The following is a 17,933-nucleotide window of genomic DNA, read 5'->3' on the forward strand; positions in this document are numbered from 1 at the left end:
GCTGGAAGCTGCTCCCACCCCCAGGCCCAGCTGGCTTATCCAAGGGAGGAGAGGGGGAGGGGCAGAATAGTTGGCCAGCTTCAGGCCTGAAGGTCAGGATGGAGGGCGGTGGGAGGGTCGGGGTAGGAGGTGAGGGTTCAAAGTGAGTTCCTCTGTGGACTGCTCACGTGCTTGTTAGTTACAACCTGGGTAGGTCATCTCTCTCTACTTGAAAAGGAAAACGGCTCTCAGAGAAGTAGGGTGCGTATGTGCACGTGCGCGCGCGCGCGCATGTAGGGGAGGGATGGGATAGTGGTTATGGTAGGTCATTTCTGTGGAACCAAGTGGGGTGCGGTGGTCATCAAAAAGGCAGTGCTGGTTAACCGTCCCTCCACTAAGCCCAGCTAATGTTGGCTGTCACCTGCCCCGCTGCCACCGCTGCCCTCCTTCCTCTGCCTTTGCAGCTTCCGTCTTCTGCTTCATCCTGTTGGCCTCTCAGTCCCACCCCTGCTGGCGCCCCAGCCGCTCCAGTGGCCTCCCTATGCCCGAGCTACCCTCCGAGTAGGATCCCTGACCCACAGCTGCCCTCCCCATCTTCCCAAACTGAGTAAACAGGGCCCCGCCTCAACACAGCTGCCCTCTCCCACCCTGCTCAGCTCTAACTCTTAAATCCACTCTGTCCTTCCTTGCTCCTGGTCGTAATTTGTTCTCATGTATAATAGTTGTTAGCAAACAGCTGTGATAAGGCTTCTTGCAGAGTTGGGACTTCCTTCCAACCCCGAGGGCAGTTAGAGATGCGAAGCCCCAAGGGCCCAAGGGCCAGAGGGCCCCCCCCCACCCCCTCACTCACCCAGCCCTGGGCTACAGCTATGCTGCCCCTCAGAGGCCCTCTCCGGCGCTGAGGTGCCCTCTAGTGCCCGGTGGGCGTAAAACAGCCCCTCGGCCTCAAAGTGACAGCTCTCTGTCCAGGGCTGACTGGCCAGTTGTGCGGTCTGAGGGTCTTGGGTGCTCAGCTGGTCCTCTCCCAAACACCATTCCAGGGCAGTGATGCTCATCTGTCCACGGAAATATCTCAGAGCCATTGTCCACGTAGTTCTTTCACTTGGCGCTTGGATCTCATAGCTTTCTGAATAGAAGATTTTGACATGTTTTGTTGAAGTCCCTCCTACTGCAGTTTAGCTCCTTCCTTAGTGGAGAGATGCAAATGGAGTGGTCGCCTCTCTCACCACTACAGCCCTTTATGCTTGAAGAGCTTGGCCAACTGAACTGTGGTCTTTCCCCAGCTCCTCTCCTGCCCCTCTCCTTGCGGCCATTCCTCCCAATAGAATGCAGACAAGATGGAGGAGAAGGAAAAAAGAAAGAGAACCATCTCAGCCTGGAGGCTTGGTCTGCATTTCACACAGAGGAAAGTTTGCAGTGTACCACTGAGCCAGAAAGAGGGGTGTGAATTCCCTGAGAATAACCTAGGTCCCCACAATCAAAACATCAGGAAATTCTGTACCTTGATTGCCAAGGAGAGAGGCAGGAGGTGACGGCAAGTGTGGTGTTTGTGATGAGGGCAAGAAGCCTCGCTCTGCAGTCTCTAACTGGTGTCAAAGTGAACTGGAGAAGCCTCTTCTACAACGGCATGCCCTCCTCAGGGCCTGCTGGGAAATGTCCCCAGGTGACAGGTCATTGGAAAGCCCCTCGTGGCTTACAGCACTGCTGCTCCTCCTTCACTAGGAAAGTCCAGATGGTTCCTCCTAAAGATGCCAGGCCCGAAAAGCCTGCCTTCTCTTTTCTTTCTCATCTTGCTGCTCAATCCATATGGCATGGGAACAAAAAGGCAAGGGATGCCTCGGCAGGTCAAACCAACCTTTGTCTCAGATAGGGGCCCCATGGGACGGGATGATGGGGGGGGGTCTCCCTAAAATAAAATGTTATTACTATTGTTATTTTGTGTCGAAGGCCCACTCCAGTGACTGGCAGCCACCGTTGCTCAATGAATGACTGAATTGATTGGAATCTCTTGCTTCCTTTAAAGCCCTGTTTGAAATACCATTGTTGAACTAACATCTATGGAACCTATTTACTGTTTTTATGGTACCTCTTGAGATACGAGTTCCGTATGCCTACAGCCTTTCTCCTGTATGAACTATAACACGAAATTGTTCTCTCAAGTTATAGTATTCATTAGTTGATAAAAGTCCATAACCCTAATCCCACCCTTGGCAATTGTGATTTTTTTTTTTTTTTAATCATGTCTGCTTTAGACTTCTTTCCCAGCCAGAGAGGCCTAATGTTTTCTGATCCTTCACACATGGCAGCTCTTTTTTTCAATGGCCCTGCGTACCTCTTCCAGCTCCGTTGTGACTTTCTAAGTGCTAACAGCCAGAGTTCCAGGAGCAGATGACCCAGCCTCCAGGGCAGAGTAATTCTACCTATGTGTGGCCACTGCACATTTCCCCTGACAGCATTCTGTGGGCCAGAGCAGTAGGTTGAGAAAATGGGCTCCCAGGTTGAGTTTTAGCTAAATACCCTAGGGCTTGTCACCCTCCAAAGGTTAAATGATTAAATTCTCCCTGAACATGTGACTCCATTACTGCCTTCCAGGTGTGTTGCTCTCAGGTGCATTCTGTCCTCTATGAACTTCACAATGTCACTCTCAAGCCTCAAACAGGTGACGTAGAAAACTTGATCAGTTAGGCTTACATCCTGGAAATATCTGTGAAACCCCTTTACTAACTTGAGAGTCCCGTCTGTCTTACCTTTTTTTTTTATTTTTCCATGACATTTTCCTTTCTGTGACAAAATATTCCCCTCAATCCTACTCATGTTTAGTTTTCTAAAGGTAAACTTTGTCAACAGCATTTTAAGAACTCTAAACAAACCACAGCCTCTCTTGCTCCTGGTTACTTGCTTATAAACCCCCTCAAAACTCTGTTTCAGCTAGGGGTACTTACATCGTAAAAGGAGCCGCGTTACTTCTCAGATTGTTTGCTTAGGTTTTAGTAATTTGTTCTGCCCTTAGCCTCAGAGAGAGGCTCACTGTCTATAGTTCCCAGAGGCACCTTCTCCCCGACCCACACCTCCATCACAGACATGCAACTTGCAAAACACGCAGAGCTCTGTGCACTCACACATGACCCCTCCTGGCTTAGCCGGGTCTGACTCACCCCTGCACCCCATCTGTTCTTTCCCCCTAGGAGATTGTCCATGTGCTGTGCCCTTCCTTTCCTCAGTCTTGCTCTGTTGGGATTGTCAGCAAATCACACCCTTTCCCCAAGTCTTCTTCACACGCCTGCACACACACGCACACATTTGTACCTTTTAACTCCTTGTACTCCCTCTCAAACTTCTCGCAAGTCTTGGTCTATCTCCTCAGGAAACCTCGCTTAGCTCCGTCTGTCAGCCAGAACACAGCCCACAGCATGGCTGACGGGCTCCAAGCACGTCATAAAGCCTGGCGTCTAGAACTAGCTGGGGACCCCAGAAATCACCTAAAAATAAACACAACCCCTTCCTTTTACAGATGAGGAAACAGAGGGAGGTCCAGAAATGGAAAGGTACTTAGCCAAGGTCAAAAATGTAAAGTGGCCCTAGAGGGACAAACCTATGCCAAGGCAAAGGGAGACACATCCAATGGGAATATGTTCTGCCAGACACCTGCCCGCTTCCTCACATCCCCCATTCACTCCTGACACATGCGTGTTGCAACCAGCATGGCTGCTTATGTTCCTCCTCTCCATACCTCACAAACACCTGTGGGTCGCATTGTGTGACGTCATCCACCCACCTCCTCCTCGTGTTCCCCCATTTCCTTTAAGTCACAACTCAAGGGCTACTTCTTCCGAGACTAATTCCTCTGACTTTGTAATTGCCCTATTTTGTGTCACCTCCCTCCATGGTGTACTGTGACATTGTGTGCTTGGTAATAGAACACTTGTCATGGGTATTTCAAGAATATGTGTTTTTGCTGCTCCTATTAAGATATAAGCGCCAAGAAAGAAGGAGAGACGATGCCTGTGTGTACTTTGTTTTGTAAATCCATAGTAACTGCCCAAATACTGGGTCCTTGGCTAGAATTCTGTAAAAACGTTCAGTAAATAGATAAGTGGATTTGACACGAGTAGCAATCATAAGTCGCTAACTTTCTTCAAGCCAGAGCAGAAAGGGACTGTCATAGCTCTGTGTAGGTGCCGAAAGTCAGAGGGACTGGCAGAGATGTGAAGAAGGGTGTGTCTAAGGGACCAGAAGTTAGGGAGGAAGGGATGGAGGCGGGAGCTAGTGGAGGGTGGGACCGGTGGGGGACGGGGGCCAGTGCCTGTCGGTGCACATGTGGCTCTGGTAGCATGGACTGACCTGTCCCACGGCGATGCCCAGAGCTCTGGGCTTGAGGGTCTTGTGCCTGGGGAGGCTGAGGTTGGACAGGCCCCCAGCAGGGTTTGCTGTCAATGGGCCTTCAGTACTAATCACCCATGTCCCCTCTGCCTCTCTTTGTCTCCCTCCCCCCCCCCCCCAGAGCCTAAGGATGAAGTGGAGGTGTCAGATGACGGTGAGTGCTGGCCACCTGTCCTCGGGCGGGCTCGAGGGGTGGGGGCTGAGCGAGGGAGCTGATGGCTCACACCCACCCCGACCCCCACCCTGCAGATGAGAAGGAGCCTGAGGTTGATTACCGGACGGTGACAGTCAATACTGAACAAAAAGTGTCTGACTTCTACGACATTGAAGAGAGACTAGGATCGTAAGTGGCGTGGGAAGTGCCCTGTGGGCCCCCAGCGAGGGCGGTGCTGGTCCCACAGTTGAATCCCATGCCTCGTCTGCTTGTCTTGTCCTGGGTTCTGCCGACTCCCCAGACTGAGATTCCTGCAGAATTAGAAGGGATTGACCCTGTCACCACCGCACAAAAGTATCACCCACCCCAGGCTCTCAGGAGTTGCTCGTGTAGCTGGCCCAACTCTGCGAAAGGCTTGGCAGGTCCTTCCTCTCCTGTGCCTCAGTTCTCCACACGGAACAGAGGGGACTGAGTCTGGGTCACACTGTCTTTAGGATCCTCACGTGTGAGCCACAGACGGCAGTCAAGCCTGACCCGTGCTCACTGCTCAGCAATTCCAGCTCTAGCGCTTCAGGAAAACACACACCCTTGAAATGCACAGCTGGCCGTTGCAGCTCACTTTATGAACTTGGACCAAACAGTTTACTCTGGATCCTCCCTGGGGTGTAGACCCCAATGCTGAGCCCTCATCACAGCCAAGCTGACCCCTCCAGCAGCAGGATCCCAGTCTGTCTGTCTCACGTTAACGCTCCATCCCTGGAGGTTTGGGAGGTGGAAGGGAAAAGAAGGGGGCTCAGCTTTTATTCCCAGTGAGGGACACCAACTTAATAACAGGCTGTGCAAGGAGCCTGCACCACCAGTGGGAGCTGTGTCGGGACCACCACAACCCCAGGGGCCCTCCTGAGAGTGGGGTAGGATGAAGGTAGCCACTCAGACATTCTCTGTTTGGGGAGGACTTCCCCAGCCCGACTTCATGGGTCCCTCTGCAGGGAAAGGGGAGAAAAGTCCAACAGCCAAGCTTGAGGCCTCCCCACGAAGGTGACAGTCCTGAAAGAACATCAAGTCCGGCCAGTGTCGGAGTGGGGATGCGGGGGCAGGCACAGGCTGAGGCCGGCAAGTAATGGGGAAGAGAGTAGGTTGCACGTCACTGATCTAGAGCCGGGGCTGGCAGACTTTTTCTGTAAGGGGCCAAATGGATATTTTAGGTTTTGTGGGCCATACAGTCTATGTTGTAACTACTCCTCTGCACATGAAAATGCAAAAACAGCCCCAGACAATATGCCCACAAATGGGCATGGCTGTGTTCCAATAAAACTTTATTTAAAAAACAGGTGGGCCAGGTTTGTCCCATAAACTATAGTTTGCCAACCCCCATTTCGAGGAAAGCTTGGCTACGTTTGCCTTTTCTCTCCTCCTTTCATTTGCAGTGGAAAATTTGGACAGGTCTTTCGACTTGTAGAAAAGAAAACTAGAAAAATCTGGGCAGGGAAATTCTTCAAGGCATATTCGGCAAAAGAGAAAGAGGCCATCCGGGAGGAGATCGGCATCATGAACTGCCTGCACCACCCCAAGCTGGTGCAGTGCGTGGACGCCTTCGAAGAAAAGGCCAACATCGTCATGGTCCTGGAGATGTGAGTGGCCTGGCACCGGGCACTGTGCGCTGGGAGTCCCTTCATGCGTGTCCCCCACTGTCCGACCCCAGCCCTTCTGCTGCAGGCAGGGCTGTGATACGCACGCTCCTCACCAGCCCCTAGGGCCACAGGCTGACTCCTCAGAGCGGTCTGTGCATAGCACTGGCCCTGCCCACCGGCCAGCAGCCCACTGCAGCCCCTGCTCATTTCCATAGCAACAGGCAGGTCTTTGAGGACCCCTGCCCCCTTTCCACCCTCCCCTCCCTGTGAAAGGGCCAACGCTACCCCCAGCCTCCCTGGTGTCATTCAGGGGCTTCTGACCTAGAGGTGGATTTAGAGTAGGAGGTGAGGGACAGAGCCACTTCCTGACTAGTTTGGGAAAGAGGAGGGGCCCAGGACTGGGAGCTCAGACTTCAGGAGTGTAACCCTTGCTCCCGTCCTCACGTGTGCATAGTCTCTTGACATCTCCTCACCAGAGAATAGTGCTTACTGTGCTGGGTTGTACACAGGCAGGGGAACGGATCAGATGACCTCCAGCTAAGGCTTTCGTTTTCCATTGTTTCCTCCCGTCCTGTTCCTCCACCTCTCTCACATCTGAGCTGCTGGCATGCATACACACACACACACACACACACACACACACACACACACGTACACACGTACACATACACAAACACACACGTGCGAACACACACACGTACATACTGGTGTCAGTAAGCCAGACATCCTCCACAATATCTGTATTTTCGAAGAGTTTCTTTTTCTTCCTCTAATCTGAATTTTTAAAAAATATATGATACTATCACATCAAAAACCATAAGAATATATGCAATGAAAACTCCCATTCCCACCTGTGTGCCCCATCTACCCTGTTCCTACCCCACTCCCACCGGGAACCAAGTTTGCTGATTTTGTCTGCATCCTTCCAACGTGTCTTTATGAAAATACACGCATATATCATACACACATACATTCGTATTTTCCCACCTTTTAACACAAAGGTAATTCATACTCACGATTCTATACTTTGCATCTTTTCATTCCATGGTTTATCTTGGAGCCAATCCTGAAACAGTAGCCAATGGGTTTCCTCGTTCTCCCTGCCCCATGGGATGTCGTCACATGCACCTACCACAGATTCAGGCAATCTTCTTCTGATTGGAGGTTGGCTGATTTCTAGGCTGTTGCCTTTACAGACTCGCAATGTTTGTAACCTTGTCCATACACCTTTTCACTCACACCTGTGTACGTCTGTAGGATGAATCCCCGGAAGTGTGGGAGTGCTGGATGAAAGCGTATGTGCCTTTGAAATTTTGAGAGACATTGTGCAATTGCCTGCAGCATCCTTGAGTTATTCCTCCCCACTTGTCAGGGATTTCAGTCCTTTGGCGAGGACATATCAATATCTCGGTGTTCTTTCTTTCCCAGGCAAGGAGAGGACAGCAAGAGGCAACCCCAAGCTTGGGTGTGAACGCCTCCCCTCACTCTTAAAACATTTCGATGTGTTCCTTCCAGTTTGTGTTCTGTAGGAAAGGCAGTAGCAGTTAATAGCATAGACCAGCATCCGATAAAACTCACTTCAGTCCCAACTCTGCCTCTTACTTGTTGTGTGACCTTGAATAAGTTACTAGACTATGCCAAGTCTTAGTTTTATTATCTGTATAAGGAGGCTATAAACCGCCACATGAATAATGTGGGGATTAAATGGAATAACGTATGGCAGGCACAGTGCTCTGTCCTTGAGAGTTATTCTTAGTAGTATGATGCACGGACTTTTCCTGGACCCTGGTTTTTTTTTCCACTCTGAATTATTTTGTGAGCATTTTAACACACAGCTAGGTTTTGTGGAACAAATCCCACTACTCAGGTTCTATGACTGTTGAGCAGTGATTTGGGAATTATTAAATCCTTCCAGTGAGGACAGATATTTGGATTAGACTCTCTTTTGGTTCCCAAATTCTGTGGAACTGTGTAAAAGAGTCAAAGGAAATCTTCATTCGTGTCTTCGACTGTATTCAGCCCCAAACTCAAACTCACCTCCCCACTTCCAGGAAAGATTGGCCTCACTCGTTACACCCTCACAATAGCCCTGTAGGCTGCAGCTTTTCACATTTATTCTGGAACAGGTTGCTTGGTCCGGGCAGTGTGGGTGTGTGGGGAACATGCAAAGAAATGTATTATCTTTAGAAGTTAAACCTTGAGCAAGTTCACGAGGGGGTGCGAGGAGGGGTAGAAGGCGGCCCAGCCTGGGTAAGGCCGGGCGGCAGGACCAGTGGGCAGAATACCATACTTAGCTTGGAATTGGGAGTTGGCAGGCTGGATGGAAAATGTTGGGAGAAAATGTAAGAAGGCTTCAGCTGGTCTGGCTTTCATCCCCCCGCCCCACGCCTCCCCCAAGGACAGGATCAAATCTTCCATGCGCAGAGGCCAGAGGATTCACCTGCACTTGGGGTAAGGAACTTGCCCCCTGATCAGAACTCAACCAAAGAAGAGACAGTAGATTCATACTCGATCTGTACTTCCCTTCCAGCTTAAACGGACTTGGCCGTAGAGAGTGCAAAGGTTGGCTTCCAGAGGTACAATTTGCTATTCTTGTTTGAGAAACTGAGATTAAGAGAAGGACAATGCCTGGTGATACAAAAAAATGAAAATGTATTCCAGAGTCCCTGCCTCCAGTTCAGCTGCCTTAGATACAGTGAGAAATCAGATTATTGTGTCTTCACCCTTTCTGACCTCTGAGTACAGGACAAGCCCCTGTCACTATAGCAGCATGGCTCTGAGAGTAGGGCTCCTTCAGGCTCCTGGCCGGGAGTCTGGGCTTGTTATTTTGGGAGTGCTCAGGACATTCCAAGCAGTGGCGGGACGCTGAGCACTGGAGCAGATGTGAAGCTTAGGCTGGGTCATCCATGGCCCATCTCACCTTTGCACTACCTTTGGCAAAATTTATCAAAGAACATCCAGCTTGTTGCCATGAGACAAGGAGTTAGAGAATCTGGTACCCAGTTGCCTAGACACCATTCCTTCTGGCTGCCATTGAGGGCTGGCAAGTTCTACAGTTTGGGGATAAATTAGATCCCTTGGGATTAGGTATCCTTGGTAGTAGGTTCATTCATTCATTCATTCACTCAGTCACTCGCTTACTCACTATTATTAAGACACATTTCCTTTATCCTGGGTGGTGGCTTGTTTCCCACCAATACTTTCCACCTATAGTCTTGAGTGTTTTGAATAGAAACCTATAGAATGATTAATCCTGTTTGTATAACCCCTTCCATCCTAGAAAATGGACCATAAGAACAGTTTTCAAAATATATTAAATATATTTGAGTAGGTTTGAACCTTCTTGAACCTCTATTAAATAGGTTACCTCTAGAAACGCAACAGTAATTATTTCCAGGACTGTGATTTCTACTACTCATTTCCTCAGATGTTCCCAAGGGCACAGCAAAAAATGGTTGCTTGCTTTTTTCAGAATGACTTGGGGTACTTACTAAAAATATGGATTCTCAGATTCCTCCCAAGATTTTCTGAATCAAAATCTCCAGGAGTGGAGCTTAGGAGTCTGTATTTTCAACAAGAGCACCAACAGGTTCTTTAAAAAAAACAAACAAACAAAAAAAACAAAAAAAAAAACCACAGATAATTAACATTATTGAGCACTTACTATGTGCCAGGCACTCTTCTAAGCACTTTAGGTGTATTAACTCAGTCTTTTACAGCAGCCCTGTGAGGTGGTGCTATTTTTATCTGCATCTACAGATGAGGAAATTGAGGCACAGAGATGTTAAGAATCACCTGTGACCTAAGAGAGGCCATGAGTTAGTTTGACTCGGAGCCTGGGTGGAGAGCAATCGAAACGGAGGGCTTGAGGATAGATCTGCCACCTGCTGGCCACCCAAGGACCTCCATCTTGGTTGGTTCTAGAGGGTCGGTTCCAGCGCCCCCCAGCGGCCACTGGCCCAGGACGCCTTTTCCCAGCTTAGCGTCCAGAAGTGAAAGGGGCTGTCACGTGGTGATGAAGGCCAGCCTGAAAGAGGCTGTGGTATGCTGGGCCCCATGGTGCGCTCCTGTCTGTCTCTCCCTCGTGACAAGACCCACTGGTGAAAATATGTGCTGAGCACCCACTGTGTGTCGGTCATGATGGTTTACAAAAGTTTCTTCATTCCTAACAACTCTGAGGTAGGGACAGTTAAAGACACTAGGGCTCAGAAAGGTTTAGAAATTTGCCCAAGGTCACATAGCTGGTAAAAGGTGGAGACAGGATTCATACTCAGTCTCCCTTCTTCATGATGATTCTCCTTAGAAAAGGGAAGGAAGGCCCTTGGGAGAAGACTGGCCCAGAACAAGGCCACCCAGCCTTGTTCAGCTGGTAGACCTACAGGCCATTGTAGAAAAGAGTTTACTGATGTCTGGATGCTACATAAGTTACCAAGGAGACACGTTAAACTTCCTGAGCAGCGAGCAAGGAGGGTGGGTCCCAGGGCTGGGACGGGGAAACAAAGAGAACCCATGAAGCTCAGGGAGCGAGGCCCGGTATTTGCACTGAAGCGTTGCAGCCTCTGGAGCAGAAGATGCCAGCTGTGGGCCCCAGAAACACCGTGGCCAGGATCCAAAGTCTGTCCAGGCAGGAAGGACGCACTACACTTTCAGCCTGGGCAAGGGAGCAGGCGAGACAAGTTAGTTAAGGCTGGAAGGAGTAAACTGCTCCTATAGGCCTAGCCAGAGGGAACAAATCAATCACAACTAAAAGTATAGCGGGTTATATACAGCCAACGAATTTGCTGAGGCTCATTATTGAAGATACTTTTCTGATCCTGTGAGTATGATTTTAAGCTTCCATCCTTATACTAAAAAACCTGGCTGGCATGCAAGAATGATCTCTTGCACATCTATAGTCATTTGGAGAAAGGGAACTGCCTAGAAGTGACCATTTTGCAAAGGTCATCAAGTGTGGATCTCTCAGTTCATGGCCACCTCTGAAACTACCCAGCCTAGATGCTTCCCCAAATCCCCTAACAGCTGAGTGGGCACAGGCTGTGTCCCCCAAGCAGGAAAGCAGGAGGCCTGGGCCCTCCCCACACCATGGACGACTGGGACCAGCGTCCCAGGGCAGTGGCCTGGGACTCAGGAAGCGGCAGGAAATGCTCAGCACCTCCATACCCTGGGCTTTCCTGCCAGTGTCCCCGACCCCCAGCCTGCCCTTGGCCGGACTCCCTGCCAGCCCGGGCTCCGTGATCCTGTGGTCACGTGATCCTGACCACCCCTTCTGCTCCCACAGCGTGTCGGGGGGTGAGCTGTTCGAGCGCATCATCGACGAGGACTTTGAGCTGACAGAGCGGGAGTGCATCCAGTACATGAAGCAGATCTCAGAGGGGGTGGAGTACATCCACAAACAGGGCATCGTCCACCTGGACCTCAAGCCCGAGAACATCATGTGTGTCAACAAGACAGGCACCAGGATCAAGCTCATCGACTTCGGGCTGGCCAGACGGCTGGGTAAGGCCGAGCCACCCCTCCTGTTGTCATGTACCTGTAGTGGCAGCGCCTGGGGCTGGTGCCACATACTGGGTCCTAGAGGGGATGCCCAGTATTGCAGTTAAAATCAGAGACCCTTGGAGGCGGCTCGGGTTCAGATCTTGCCCCTATCACTTACGGTGTGACTCTAAGTCTCAAATTTCTTGTCTATAAAATGGGATGATAGCAGTACCTCCCTCGTAGAGTTGTTAGGGGGATCAAATGAGTTAATGTAGGTAAAGTGATAAGAGAAGCGCCTTGCACATAGTAAGCACTACGTAGGTGTTAGCTATTTATTATTATTATTATCCCCTCTCGTGTTTTTCACATTTGCAGCATACTGTAGTTTCTAGAGCACTTTCACATGTTTTCTCTCATTTGATTCTCACAGCAACCCTGTGAGGTAGGCAGGGCAGATTTTATGAGCCCCAATTCATAGACTAGGAAACCGAGGTTCACAATAGCTTTGCCCAGCAGGTCCCACCACGAGCCAGGGGAGGTGCCGGGGCTAGAATAAGAACCCCGGACCCAGTGCAGGCGTCTGAAGCACATCTGCCATTCCTGCACTGGGGTGGGGGTGGGGGTGGTGATGATGAGAGAAGGCGGGCAGGACCTTCGTACCCAGCCCTGAGGTCATTTTGGTGGGTGACTGTTGGCCTCACACAACCTTGCCTATATAGCCCTTTGATGTCTCAGAAATTGAGGAAACAGTCTCCCCTCCCCCTCTTGACCACTGCCCTGTCAACAAGGAGCCGGAGGACTGGTGCAAGCTGGCCTTTCTTTCACTCCCCTGCTGGGAGCTGATGCCACCTGGGAAATCTCCCAGGATGGCCAGTCCTGGTTAAGGCCATGTGATTCATAAAGAGGAAAGCGAGGCAGTGAGGTCCTGCCAGGCTGTGACTCACCTGGTGATGGGCAGCCAGAGGCTGGGCGAATGTGCCTGCTCTGCTGTCTCCTGCTGAAGGCACGGCGTGGGGGCCACGGCTGGTTTGTAGGGCCTGCCTTCGCGCAGAACCACTATAGTTTAAACAAATAGGGTGCCATTGGCCTGAGGAGCTGGCAGTGTCAGACCCAAAAAACACAATTTACAGGCTTCCTTGATGAGGGCATATATGGGGACAGGGTATCCACCAAGACCCAGAGAACTGGGAAGGTTAAAATGTAGCAGGAATGGTTCAGGTTGGAGCTGGTGCAAAGCTTCCATGTCCAAGGGTCATTAAATGCTTTGCCTTAGAATAGTTGTTGTGGGCTCTGTATTTAAATAAGACCAGGTACAGCCCACAGGCCAAAGGTGTGCCACCCCCTACCACTGATGAGTCCTCCAGGAGCTGTGAAAGCTGGTACCTATGTGTATACTTCTGAGCATCTCTGGTCCTTTATGGCCCAGGGGCACCACCTTGGGGTGAAGGATTTTCCCAACTCTCCTCCCAGCAGCTCCTGCGGGAGAGAGATATGATGCTACATATGGAGAGGCCGTGGAGTAGGGAGGCATGACTCAGCAGTCCGGCCACCTGGGTTTAGGGCCTGACCACCACTATTAACTGGGTGGGTGTGTCATTCCACTTCCCTGAGCCTCGCTGTCCTCTTCGGGGACACGGGCCATACCTCCCTCTTAGGGCTGTCGAGAATATTAAGGAGGAAAGTCCTTGTAAAGCAGGCAGCAGGGTTCATAGGATATCATGAATGGTAGAGATGATTGCCGAGCACAAGTCATAGCCCCTGCGCCAGGGCATTCAGGGGAGAGAGAGAGACCGGAAAGAGCATTCAGAGGCAGGGGCTTTAATGGCCTCCCCTCCCCCCCACCCCACTGAAGACACTTGGGGTGACTTTGTGGTTTGTCGGTTTCACTGGTGTGTTGATGCACTTGTTTACGGGGAGGCCAGTGTCTGTGCCATTCTCAAAGGAGCGAGCAGCCAAGGGCTGGGCCTCGTCTGTGTCCCTCCTGGGCACGCAGATGAGGGCGTTCGCTTAGCATGGGTCAGCTCCCGGATGTTCTGGCAATTGATCCCTCTCCATCCCGGTTACAGAGAATGCAGGGTCTCTGAAGGTCCTCTTTGGCACCCCGGAGTTTGTGGCACCTGAAGTGATCAACTATGAGCCCATTGGCTATGCCACGGACATGTGGAGCATCGGGGTCATCTGCTACATCCTGTGAGTCTCGGGGTACACGGGGAAGGGGGTGGAGAGCCCCACAGGGGGGTCCCCAGGCTGCCCCGATGTTGAAGGGGCCAGGGTCGCTCATGATGGGGAGCCCGCCTCAGAGTTAGGAGGGTGGCAGGCTCCCATCTTAACCCCCCGCCCGCCCTTCTCGTGCTCCCATGAGGTCAGCAGCTCACATCCCCTTCCTATAGGATCTGCATTCTGGGGACCCTCGCCGTCCCTGCCGCCTGGGGCCTTTGGGCAGGAGGGCGGAATGTGGCTAGTACCATGACATTTACCTGCACTTGTGTCGGTGTGTCCGTAGAGAAGGAGGGAGGGAGACCAGGTGCCCATCTCCCATGGGCGTCATCGTTGTCTTCAGAGGACAGCACCCCATCCTCACTGCAGAGGGACCCCAACTGCCAGCCTCGTCTCTGAGTCCAATATATGGGACAATTAATAAGCACTTTTGATGACAGAGCCCTCAGTGAGGCCAACAGACAACAGAAAGCCACGTGGCAAAACTGGGAAATGAGGTAGAAAATACAAAGTCATTTCAGTTAACAATGCGGGAGAAAAAGAGGGGAGGCCAGTGATCTGGACCAGCGCTCCCCAAAGAGTAACATGGATGAAGCACCTGGGCCTCTCCTTAGATTGCAGGGTCTGATTCAGAAGGTCCAGGGGACCTGAGGGTCCACATTCCCAGGAAAGTCCAGGCTGCCCAGGCTCTAAAACACACCCTCTTGGTGGGAGTGCACTGGTTTGATCTCTGAAGCCTCAGACTGCAGTCATTGCCCCAGAGGCAGTCCTGGAACGTGTGTGACAACACTCAGCTAAGGGATGGCCTCCCAGAAGGTGAAGATATGCATGCACTCGTTTTGAAAAAATATTTTTTGTTGCTAAAGCAAAAGGAAACATGAAGCGTTTTCATAGAAACTTTGAGGAGGAATACTTTCTTAAGAATACTTTCTTAGACACCTGGGGTCTTCAGCCCCCGTGTGGGAAATGCTCTCGGTGACTGCTGCGTTGCCGGAAGTCTGTTACAAATGCGTTAGTGGAAGTGGAGTGATTTTGTGTGCAGTGTGGCTTTTTCACGTGCTCAGGAGTTTTACTCTCCCTGTGGACTGTTCGGACAGCCTCCCTCAGTTGAATCTGTGTCACGGGTTCTGTACCCCAGAAAGTCATCCTCTTCCTTGCCCGGCATCACCCCCACCACCACAACCTCCCTGAGATTCAGCAGAGAAGGCCCCTGGCCAGGTATTTCCTGACCCCACCTACTCCCAGAGGAAGGGAGCTATGATTAAACAAAACCACACGTGATTCAGGAGTCCTGGGTTCTTGGTTAAAAGAAATAGCAAGGCAGGGGCCCTGCCTGCCCTTCCTGGGGTTGCCGCAGGCTGCATGGTGCTCACACTGGCTCTTTGGCCCTGGCTGAGACCCCTGACCTTGAGAAACAGTATTTGGTCAGCTCACTCTATTCAGACCCAGCTGCCCTGGGACCTGGCTTGGTCCCTGGATCCCTCTGCAGCCATCTAGGAGACTTATCCTACTGTCTCCATTGGTTTTCCTACTACTGCAATCATCTGCAGCCATGGATTGTCACATGGGCTGTTGTTTAATCCTCACAGCAAACTTGGGAGTGGGTCATGGCAGGGATTCACTCTTCCTTTGGCATTGAGGTGCCCGGAGCCAAGGAATCCCACATGGCTGCCCACGTCCCACAGTCCTAGAGGGTGACCTGCCATCCCAGTTCACCCAGGACTGACAGGTTTCCTAGGGTACAGGGAAAGTGCTCAAGCAAGGACAGTCCTGGGCAAACCAGGGCATTGGTCTCCCTAGTGGTCAGGGACAGAGCCTAGTCTAGACTGCTCGGTTAATTGTCACAGCGGACACACCCACGTAACCTATACCCAGATCCTAAACCAAACACTACTCCCAGGTACTATCCCCCAGTTACTATCCCCCAGATGCAACTATAATCCTTGTGTCTAATGTCATGCTTACTTTTGCCTGTTCTTGAATTTGATATAAATGAAATGGTACAGAAAGGAGCGTCTGGCTTCCTTTGCTTAGCACTGACTGTGAGACCGTTCGTATTACTGTGTGTAGTTGTAGACTGCTTGTTCTCAGTGCCGTGTGGTAGTCTACTGTGCAAACATCATCCCATTTATAGTCCATTCCACGTCCATGGCTTTGGGACAGATTCCGGTTGAGGCTGGTACAGGTGTGTTGGTGAATATATTCATGCATTTCTGTTGGATATATAATTTAGAACTACAATTACTGGGTCATGAGAGCACTTTATTTTTTAGGTGGAGGAACATAGTAATTTGGATAATAGGTTGTAGTGTTTACTAGATTACTTTTAAAGCTAAGACCAGGAAAGAGGGAAGAGTTTTTGAAACGGGGAGAACATGACTCTTTTTTTTTTTGAGAAAATGATTTTGAAGAGTGAGGCAACCTCGGGAAGGTGTTTGGGCAGGGGGGTTTGAGGAGGAGGGAGACATTTATGAGGCAGGGAAGGAGCAGGTGTGAGGGAGGCCGGTCAGCTCTGCACAGCCTCCTGCAGCCCCCCAACACCCACTGCTGTGGGCCTGTCTGCCCTTTGGGCCTTGTCCCGCTGGCCCTCACAGTGGGGATGGAGGTCTGGGAGTTCCCCTCCCCAGCTCACAGCAGAGCACGTGGTGCTGAAAACCCGCAGTGAGAGCCAGCCAGATTGCTTCCTTTCAGTCCTGCTACACAAAAATCTGGAGCTGCTTTTAGACAGAAAGGGGGAGGACAGAGAGTTAATTGCCTTCAGCTCAAAACAATCCTTATGCCGTAGTTTGGAGGGGCATACTGGTCCCCTTCAGTTAAAAACTAGGCGAGACTAGGGAGAGAGGTGAATGGTTGTGTTTTAGTGCTAAGGTTATTATGTGCGTTGATTGGGTTAGTTCCTTCTATAAAAAGATACCCGATCCTTATGCAAATTCGGGCAATAAACAAAAGTCCCAAAAAAAAGTTAAAAAAAAAATTCTACAAAATCCCACCACCCAGAAACAGCATTACTGCAATTCGAACAGTCTCTTCGTCATCATGCTCTGTACATATTCCAAGTTTTATTTTAGAGACATATTCTTTAGTAGGGAAGATGTGGGGGCGGGGACCTCGGGCAGGCCTGGAGCCAGCCAGGGGTCAGGGGGTATTTCAGATGGATGGGCTGCCAGGAAGGAGGAGAGCCAGAGGCCAGAGGCCAGGGGGCTCTCCCTGGCTGTGAACATTACAGAGATTAAGCCCTATCTTTGCAGGATTACAGTTCCTAATTAGGAAAGGAGGTTTACAGAAGGGGCCCTTTCAGCATTCCACAGCAGGCTTGTTTGCTTTTTCTGCAATCTTTTGGAATACTGCAGGACTTTCCGTCCTCTGGGTTTCAAACAGAAAACGTAAAGACAGAAGGAAGCAGAAGGCTGCCAAGCAAGAGCCAGGCTGCTGCTTTTTTTTTTTTTTTCCTGACTTTTAAAAGGATTTATTTCCCAGTTTTCAATTTCTCTGAATTATACTAAAAAAAACTTTATCAAGACTTATCAAATCACCATTAATTTTATCTATTGCCTTTCAGAAGCATCTGTTTAACCTGATATATGTAGAAAGGTTTAGAAAAATTTGAATACGAATGTACCATTGTTAATGATATTTTAATAACATTCATTTGTTATATACTGGCTGCTTCTCGATGGGGCTAGCTTAGGTCTGTTCAAGAACAAAAATTCATTGGCTTTTTGGAATGGTTCATGAATCAGGCATCCCATCTAATAAATATATGCTCCAAGTCGCTGTACAAGATGGAAGGGTTTTACAGGCAGAAGGATGGGACAAAGAAGTCAGAGCGAAAGAAAAGAAAGGATTATTTCAGGCCAGGCACTCTTCCTTTGGGGGGAAGAGAACAGCATGGGTTTTATCTTGCCGAGTACCTCACTAGTGCAAATCTGGAAGTTTCGTGTTGTCTGTTTAATGGTCACATTTCTAGAAGAGGTTGAACTTGCAAATGTCTTGGTTTGCTGTGGTGAGCGAAAATGACTCCATTTTGGGCCTGTTATTTTTTAACAGGACACACACGATCACAGAGATGGGAAAGCTGGGAGCCCCTAGGAATTCAA

At 50.3% G+C, this 17,933-nt stretch overlaps 1 protein-coding gene across 5 annotated transcripts in view; it reads left to right on the top strand.

The window, feature by feature from the left end:
• Window positions 1–17,933, top strand: part of MYLK (myosin light chain kinase) — a 241,671-nt gene that overhangs the window by 206,858 nt on the left and 16,880 nt on the right. For all 5 annotated transcript variants that reach the window (XM_019738977.3, XM_019738976.3, XM_019738974.3 and 2 more), the window contains 5 exons: window positions 4,481–4,513; window positions 4,609–4,702; window positions 5,941–6,144; window positions 11,423–11,640; window positions 13,686–13,809. In XM_019738977.3, the coding sequence (XP_019594536.3) occupies window positions 4,481–4,513; window positions 4,609–4,702; window positions 5,941–6,144; window positions 11,423–11,640; window positions 13,686–13,809 (673 nt within the window). The remainder of the gene's footprint in view (window positions 1–4,480; window positions 4,514–4,608; window positions 4,703–5,940; window positions 6,145–11,422; window positions 11,641–13,685; window positions 13,810–17,933) is intronic.

This window comes from Rhinolophus sinicus, chromosome 17 (genome assembly GCF_057876585.1).
Source record: "Rhinolophus sinicus isolate RSI-liver-muscle chromosome 17, RSI-T2T, whole genome shotgun sequence".
Classification (NCBI taxonomy): domain Eukaryota; kingdom Metazoa; phylum Chordata; class Mammalia; order Chiroptera; family Rhinolophidae; genus Rhinolophus; species Rhinolophus sinicus.